This window comes from Gossypium hirsutum, chromosome A12 (genome assembly GCF_007990345.1).
Source record: "Gossypium hirsutum isolate 1008001.06 chromosome A12, Gossypium_hirsutum_v2.1, whole genome shotgun sequence".
Lineage (NCBI taxonomy): Eukaryota > Viridiplantae > Streptophyta > Magnoliopsida > Malvales > Malvaceae > Gossypium > Gossypium hirsutum.
Window position 1 is genome coordinate 86944034 of NC_053435.1, and position 8968 is coordinate 86953001.

Sequence of the window (8968 nt, forward strand, 5' to 3'; positions counted from 1 at the left end):
TATGATCAAAATGAATTTAAAAAAAAAACAAAAAAGAGGGGCCTTTGGAAAGTTATACACTGAATAACGACAAAAACAGGATCGAAATCACAGTTATTGGACATGTTACCCCACCCCCATGCCATTTTAAACACCAAATGACAGACAGATTTAGCATAATATTTTGGTTAGAAGTAAAGTAGAATTAATTTATAGAATAAAAAAGGTCAGTTTATGAGGGGTTTTATATAACTACTTTACTACTTTTGGATACTGATTGATATTTATAGTAGGCGACCAACATACTCAGTCACTGCGATTCCCTTCTTCCTTCCACGTAGTAAACGCTTATATAATCATTTCTGCCCAAACCCATCTGCCTTCTATGATCTATCACACCACCCACCTGTCAGATATGATGAAGAAATGGCAAAGGGGACTAACACTTTATATTATATAAATCTGCTTCAATTCTCGTCTGCTACATAAACAAATAGTATTTAAAAAGGCCAGTTGAAATTTACAGAGGGCGAAAAGGCCATACACAAAAGAGAAGAAAGACCCCTGCGTAACCCCATCTTTAATTGTCTGATAGGTCTAAAAGGTTCACGTGAACCCCCATCAGTCTCAAAGGACTACCCAAAAAGCAATGTGCCACTCCATCACCACTCTCCGACGCTCTACCCAAATAGTGAAACCAATATGATAAGGGGTAAAGTCGGGAATGTAAAAGATTGCCACGATGGTGGTGGCGATGCAGACGATTGAGCTTTCTCCAACTGCAGGGAATCAACAGCTAAGGGCATGTTCTCATGATCTGGGCTGCACCTTGACTCATGAGGGTGCGCACTGTACATTATGGCCCGCAGTACGGCCGAAACGGTGGGTATGTAAGCCGTTTTGTTGCGTGCAAGGAGCCAAGTGAGTCCCATTAGCTGGCAGTCTCGGTTGAACATCTTGCTGACTCTCTCGCTCGTGCTCCTGTCTTGTGTTCTGTTCTTGCTGTATCCGCCTTTGAGCTGTAAAGTTACCAAAATTGCAAAAAGGAACAAGATGTTTTACAGATCATGGTTTGGTTGAAAGGTAATGAGCAAGGGTCCTAATGATTTGCAATCTAGAAAAAGGGTGATGCATATTGGCTTCTCCATCCACATTACAATGTCACTTTCATGGGTCTACCGGAACGAGTTTGCTTCCCGTGTTATCAGTTGCTCATTGAAGCCACTTTCATTAATTAACAGTAGAATTCAGAAATTGGTAACTGCTAGAGCAATTATATTCTCATGAACCAGAACGGATTTAAGACTGACGACATTCCTTGAAAATGATAAGAAAAAAAAAAGAAGAGTGGGATCTGGAATGAATGCATTCATTCCCCATGAACTGAACTGATTGTTTGGGTCATTTTAAGTAGCCAGAAAATGATAAGAAAGAATTATCATTAATTACATACCCTTTGAAGAGCACCGAGGCATTTGGTACACCCAGCATAAGAAGAGTTGGTGCAACTCCTCTCCAAGTTCTTCACTGCAGCTGTCGGTGTGGCGTTCCGGAAACCGGAAACATTAAACGCAGCGGGACAACTCAAGGAACTAATCTGATGTAGCCGTATCCCACAAAAACATAGAATTGGATCGCAACTGGCGTTTGGCTGAGGAATCTGCACGCGCTTGCTTAGCAATGCGTTCTGCAACGAGTTCACACACTTTTGAGAATCATCCGGCCTCATGGGCTGCTCCGATCCCGCAGGAGCGGGAGCCGACACTTCCAAAGCATACCTGGCATGAGCTGCAAAGAGCCAAGCTGCTAACACGGGACAGCAGCGGCTTCGGTCCAGGTTGTTGCCACAAGCGTCGTTGACGCCGCCAAATAGTTCAGCGGACAGGTCGAGACGGCAAACTTGAGCTTGGATTTGAGCTGGAATTGCGGGAACCGTGTCCGTGGATGAGTAGTCTCCAGGTTTTAAAGGCTGATGTTGACCGGAAACCGGTTGAGATAGAAAAGTGGCCAGAGAGGAATGGGAGAAGAAAGAAAATAATAGTACAAAGGATGAGAGGAGGGAAAGAGAAACCATGTTTTGGAAAAAGTGGGTGGAGGGGGGAGTTGGAAAATGGGAGCTAGATGGTAAAAGTTGGGGTGGCTACTCTTCTGAATCTTGTAATTCCATAATAATCATCCATTCCTTTTGTTCATATTAGATAAGAAAAAGGGAAAGAGATACTCGAGAGGTAGAAAGAAAGATTAGGGCGCTTTGAAAACTACCCGCACTAAGCAAGTAGGTTGATGAATTTTAAAGAATCTTTAAACAGCATGTTTGGTGAGAGAGAGGGCGTCTCTTCTTCTTTTCTCTGAGTTGTGTATTCATTCAATCGGGAATTGAGGAGGTTACCTCCTCCTTATATCTTTCTGTCCAAAGAGCATGAGAAATGACAGATTATCCTAAATAATATCATGAAACGAGAGAGAGAAAGAGGATAACAGAGATGTCTCTAGGTTCATGGTCGGGAATCAAATAATTTTATATATTTTCATTCCTTTTTAGTAAAAAATTAATTACATTAATAGTCGATTAAAGAAATAATAGTAGAAGGTTTGGAATGGAAAGAGGGAGAAGAGATGGGTCCACTCCATGCGAAAAGACACAGAAGAGATTGGCTAGGTTATAGGGGAGAGATTGTAAAGCAAGGCCGTATAGGTCTGTCTGATCAGAAATTGTTCTTCGTCTTCTTTTCCTTCTCTAATTTCTTTCCATCCCATCCGCCTGAATGTGATGACAGCTCCCCTCTTTCACCTTCACTCTTTGCAACTGTAAAATTAGCTACGCTTTAATATTTTATTTAGATAATATATAAAAACTTTATTCTTTTATTTAAAAATTTGAGAAGGATTATATAAAAAATAATTAATAAAAATTTTAAGTTTTGTTAAATTTTATCAGACCCAATGATAATGTGAGTAAATAAAAATATTTTATACTAAAATATATATTTATAAAAATATATCAACAAATTATTATTAGTAGAATTAAGGGTAAAGCCAAAAAGATTAAAAAATTATCATTTGCTTTTTTATTATGGATTTATCAAATTTATTAAAAAAATTAAATCATCATTCCTTTTAATGAGTTATCATATAAGACCTTATTCTCAAGAAAAATATTTGCATAAAATAAGATTTGAACCTTTGAACATTATTACATAATGCTTTTTAATAACTTTATAACTTTAACTTTACCTTTTCAACTAAAGTCATATTTAATTACTATATTAATTTTTTAATTGTTAAATAAAATTACAACTCATATCGTAGTTGTGTCATAATCTAATATTATCTTATTTACTTCATTTAGTTAAATGGTGATAATTTGTTATTTATGTTGACTTAAGTTAGAGAGAGCACTTTTATGTTTATTATAGAAGCTTGTTAGACTGTAAATTGTGTTGTAAACAAATTATTATGATCAGTTTATGATTAAGCTTTTAAGAAAAAAATTAAGTGAAGAGCCAATTTCGATAATTTTACAGGAGTTGAATTTAAATCACAACTTTTTTTTTTATAATTGAATTATAATGGATTATTCCCGACTTTATATATAAGAAAAAATTCCGAATTATGTTACTTATTATACTTTTCCAACTGCAATTGTATATATTCTTTAATACCGAATCAAGGTTTTTCATTAAGAAGGGAACATAAAAGTATATTTGAAGTTGGAAGCCAACCGCGCCCATCTTGATAGTAACAATTCCATCCCTTGGTTGACAATCCTAAAATTGCCAAATCTCCACATATCATTTATCAGTGTTGCCAATAATTATATTTTTAATTACAGCTTAAATACCATTCACTCACAACATAAACAAAATTTATAATCATAACTAAATTTTTACTATTTGTTATGTACTTATGATCACCAATCCGAGAACTAAATAAGGTTCGGGTCGCCTACTCGCAACACTGCTAAGCCCTACTAAATGGATATGCATAAGCTTTACAGTGAGAACTCAACAACAGGAGCTCGCGGTCTTAGCTCGCACATGCCACGAGGTGCTTGTAAGGGGAGCTCGCGATCCCAGCTTACATATACCCAAGAAATTTGCATGTAGGGGTCACAAAGTCCAACAGGTAACCCAAAACAGTACACGTGTCCAACATGCATAAAGTTTACTAAGAATGTCAATTCCATAAACAATAACCATATATATATAAATATTTGATTGTCCCCTTTAATGAGACACGATGGAAAATTATTCAACACTATTCTAGTTGTAGGCTAAATAAGGGCTATAGGTTGATTTTGTAATTGAACGCACTTTCTCTTAAAATCGACCTATTTCCTTAAATAATTTTTAAAACCGGCCTGAAAACATAAATAAAATTTAAAATTGTCCTATAAGCCTTATATAGCACTAGTTATACTCATAGCCAAAGCTAATAAATTTAAATCCAATGGTTATCTTAACAAAAATAATCATAATTGCAATTAACTTGACATGATATTAAAAATATAAAAATAAAAAATAAATTAAAAATCCATATAATTTGAATATCAATACAATAAAAAGATGATATAAATATAAAACAAAATTGAAATCGAGAAAAAAAGAAGAAGAAAGTGGGACAATATTGAAAATGTGTGGGAAAATAAAATGAAAAGAAAGGAAGGAAGAAAGTAGAAAGAGAGGCATGACAGGAAATAGGAAAAACAGAAAAGACAAAGGCACTTTAAAGAAAGGTTAAAGCGTATGTGGAATTCGATTTAGGTTGCGCGCCTTCAGCCACTACTTGCCTGTCTCTCTCACCCTACAAATTACAACGCTTGGCCCCCTTCTTTAATCATGTTCTTTTACACAAAACACCATCTACACTACTTTATCAACCTAATACAACATAAAGTAATAAAAATGATTCAAATACAAGCTAACGTGAAAGAATTCTCGTCAATTTAAATGAGATGTACTAATCCAACCAACAATCACTCAAACATCATTCCATTTATTCAAAAGCCACTTATCTCGTTTTTGTTATTATTATTACTATTTGTCTCTTTTTCCTTTTCTTCTTTTACTCACTATGCACTTTAGGACTTGTAACTTTTATATCTTACTTTAAATTTAAGGTTTGGGACCTTCTGTTGAGTATAGCTATCATTCTATACATGAAAAAAAAAATGGGATCAAACATGGCTTTAATAAGACTCGTCTATACTATATATTATATACCGGGGAGCAGATTAGATTCAAAAGGGAGAACCTTGAAAATCTTTGGTAATTGAGCTTGGAAAGTTGATGAAAAAAAGGTTTAATCATGGTGTCCCAGGATCAGGTTGAGGGGCCCAACTAGCTACTAGTCCTGTGGTTAATGTGAGTGAATGGTTTTAGGGTTAGCCCCATTAGGAAGACCTCCTCTGGCAATAGGCAGGCATTGGTGAGTTGGACCTCTTTTTCCCTCGCCTTCCTTTTCAGACTTTTCGGCAGTAAAAGTATGTCACATGCTTATTGCTCTTTTCCTCTTTTCCATGCGTCTCTATGCATACTTGTACTCCTCTTTATCATATAAATTCAGTATTTTATATACGTGAAACATAATATTTGCTAAAATTACGAGTATATCCTTTCCATTTTACGTACATTAATTCAAACCATACGTTTAAACTGAAAGAGCAATAAAGCATTGGGTCTAACATTCACTAGGATATTATGTTTTATAGTCGTACCTTCAAAGACTGTCTGTCAACATGGGTCTCAAATGAAGGAGCCATTGGATTTGGATGCCTCGTTTGGGCTCGCCGCTGTTTGTTCATGCATGGGACTGTCACATTAGGGTTATGACATCAGTTAAAGTAAGATTAATAGGAAAAAAAGAAAAAGAGTAAAGCAAAGATGGCTACATTATTGCAGACTTTGGCTTAACTATAAGCTCAATCATGCAACTATCTCTCAACATTAATTTTTAACATCAACTGGTCCCCTAAAAGCAAAATGATTTTGAAATTATATATAAAAAAGGTTGTGGGAAAGGAGAAAGAAAAAGGTTGATAGGCTTTCTTAGCATTAACTTCAGATCCATTTACAAAAGCAACAAAAGAGATAAGGAAAAAATAAAACAGCTGTCGGGTACTAATATTTACAATTTCCTTACACTCAAGCAGAGCAGAGTCCACTACCAAATTCACTAACATAATTACTGTCACATGTGTACTGAATATGGATATAAAACTAACATATATATATATATACACACACACGCATAATAAATTTTTTTGCATTTAATTTTATAAAAAAAATTAATTTAGTCTTTTATTTAATTTTTTATTTTTTTATTTAATATATATTCTTTAATCAAATCACCCTAAAATAAATAAAAAAAATTAATAAACATTAACCTTATTGATGTGGCATATGCGTGGATTACCATATAAATGACACATCATCATTTAATCTATTTTTAAAAATTAAAAATGATTTTTAATTTAAAAATAGTATATATATATTTAAATTTTAAATTTTAAAAAATTAATTAAATACCGATATGTTATCCACATAGCAATCTATATGAATGCAACATCAACATAAACAAAATTAAAAAGTGTTAACTTTTTCATTTATTTTTAAAATATATATATTTTTTTAAGTTGAAAGGCCTAAAATATTACAAATAGTTATATAAATCACGCTATAAAACTATTAAACACAGTAATAGTAATATGTTGGTCAACGCATAGTATGATAGTTGTATCTATGTTCACTCTTGAAATTAAATGCTAGCATTTAGAGATATTTTTTTTTAAAAAAAATAAGACTTCCTTTATTCAATAATTAATTACCCAAAATACAATCAAATAAGTCATAAAAAAATAAAACATGAAGAGAAATGAAGAATTTTGCGAACTTACTAGCCTCCATGTTGTCGTTTCTACTTGTCTATATTATCTTAATATCATGTCGATTCCATAATAAATCTTTGCTCTTTGAGATGAATATTTCAAACTCGGTCCAGTCAAGCTCTTCTAATTTCATGGCTAAATTTGATAAAAATGCCAAATTAAAAAAAATATAGAGAGAAATGGATCGATTTTTTGTGACATTTAAAGAAATAGGTTGATTTTAGAGATAGACAAAAAAGTGTCTTGCTAGATGCAGTCTGTCCCATCTCAAAAAAAAAATGGGGTTAGAAGAATTGAATTTGTCGTTGATTGACTTATTGAATTTAAACTTGAATAAGCATAATTGTTAGGTTTTGGTTACACGATGGATGATATGCACGTGCTTAATGAATTATTATTATTATTGTAGGACTCAAAATTTATCCGGCCCAAACTACTAGAGACCAAAACCAACCCAAATCCTGAAACCCAAACTACAAGGCCCAAATGGCCCAAAGCGTAAACAAATTTTAGCAAAAAAACCCCTAGGAGCCACCGTTTGCAGCCGAAGCAGTCCTCAGGCACCCCCACGTCGCGCACCCCTCCGCGTCGTGCGCCACTCCACCACGCCACATCAGAGACGTGCTCGATCACGTACCTGGAAATGTGAAAAAACATGTAAAATACTTGGCTATAAAAGGCCAATATACAGATTTTGTAAATGACCTTTTTTTTGTTTTTGAAGAATATAAGGAGAGAAATCAAAGTAAAACATATTTTAAAAAGAAATCAAGGTGATTTTACTGTGGTTTTACTTTTTGTGTCATTTTGTTTTATTTTTCTACCCCTTTTTTCCTTTTTTTAGATTTTTTTATATTTATACGAAACTAAAGTATTAAAAAAGAGGGAGTTTACCTGACTTCCGGTGGTCACGTGGTCGTCAGAGTTTCCTTCGTCATGGAGATCGGGCACAGGAGGGAGTTGGGATTGCCTCTGTTCTCCGTTTGGGCGTGCGGCGTATGTGGCTGATAAGGGGAGAGATTTTGGAAATTAGGTTTTCTTAAAATAAAATTGAAATGATTTCAAGCAGATTTTTTTTGGGCTTAAAAGACAAAACAAAACAGCACCGTTTGGTGCTGTACCCATGCATTTGGCTCAAAATGGGGCATTTGCACAATCGATCCTCCCCCTTCGTGCTAGTGTTCGATCGAGCCGTGTTTCAGTATTTCTTAAATTTACTAAATTTTCCCCGAAACTCCTACACTGTTTTAATTTAGCCCATGCTTGCGTACTGCATTTTTGGGATTTGGATCATTTGCGCTTTTTGTCCTCCCTTTGTTATGTGTGCATTCAATTTGGTCCAATTCCCTCTTACTTATTTCCAAGTTCGCCCTAAACTCCCATTTGAAGTTCAATTTAATCTTTTCCATTATTTTTTGTTTTTTAGATTAATTCACTTTAATATTATTTTTATCATTATTTATTACCTTCTATTTTTATTATTGGTATCATTTCATGATTATTATTTATTTCTATTACATTTTTTTGCCATATATTTTCTTACTCATTTTCATTAATATTATTATTGTTATTATCCTTACTATTATACATTATTATTATTATCGTTACTATTTCTATTATTGTATTCTTATACTATTATTTATATTCGGTATTAGTACTATTTTTATTATTATTAGTTTACCATTATTTTTAGATACCATAGTGGTTCATTAACGTTATTATTTTTTTTTTCCTTTTTTTTTGTTATTCTTATTGTTCAAAAAACTCTCATATAATATGGTTTTGAAATTATGTAAGATATTTAATGAGATCACATTTATATATTGTTGCATACGCAAAATTGACATTAGCTTTATTTATGTATATTATAAACCTCATGCTTATCATATTTGGATTTTCTTAGAAGATTTACTTATGTACTTATCTATTGCTTTAAAAATATCTTACTTTAGCATAATTGAAAAGCACTCTCATCAATCATTATTTTCTACATTTTATTTTTATCTTCATTTATTTTACAACCACTTGCGTTTTTAAAAAAGAAAAAAGAAAACCCTCAACATAAGGACATATTTCGTGTTTGGAAGTTTGAGAAATCGTGCC

At 33.4% G+C, this 8968-nt stretch overlaps 1 protein-coding gene and 1 long non-coding RNA gene across 2 annotated transcripts; both read right to left on the minus strand.

The window, feature by feature from the left end:
- Window positions 1–406: 406 nt before the first annotated feature.
- Window positions 407–2805, minus strand: LOC107938044 (uncharacterized GPI-anchored protein At4g28100). The gene is made up of 2 exons (XM_016871078.2): window positions 1433–2805; window positions 407–998 (listed from the first exon to the last, which is right to left on the minus strand). The coding sequence occupies exons 1-2, from the start codon at window positions 2051–2053 to the stop codon at window positions 660–662; spliced, it is 960 nt and encodes a 319-aa protein (XP_016726567.1). The 5' UTR covers window positions 2054–2805; the 3' UTR covers window positions 407–659.
- A 4344-nt stretch (window positions 2806–7149) lies between these two features.
- Window positions 7150–8235, minus strand: LOC107938047 (uncharacterized). The gene is made up of 2 exons (XR_001694811.2): window positions 7760–8235; window positions 7150–7502 (listed from the first exon to the last, which is right to left on the minus strand). It is a non-coding gene; the product is annotated as an uncharacterized lncRNA (long non-coding RNA).
- Window positions 8236–8968: the final 733 nt, after the last annotated feature.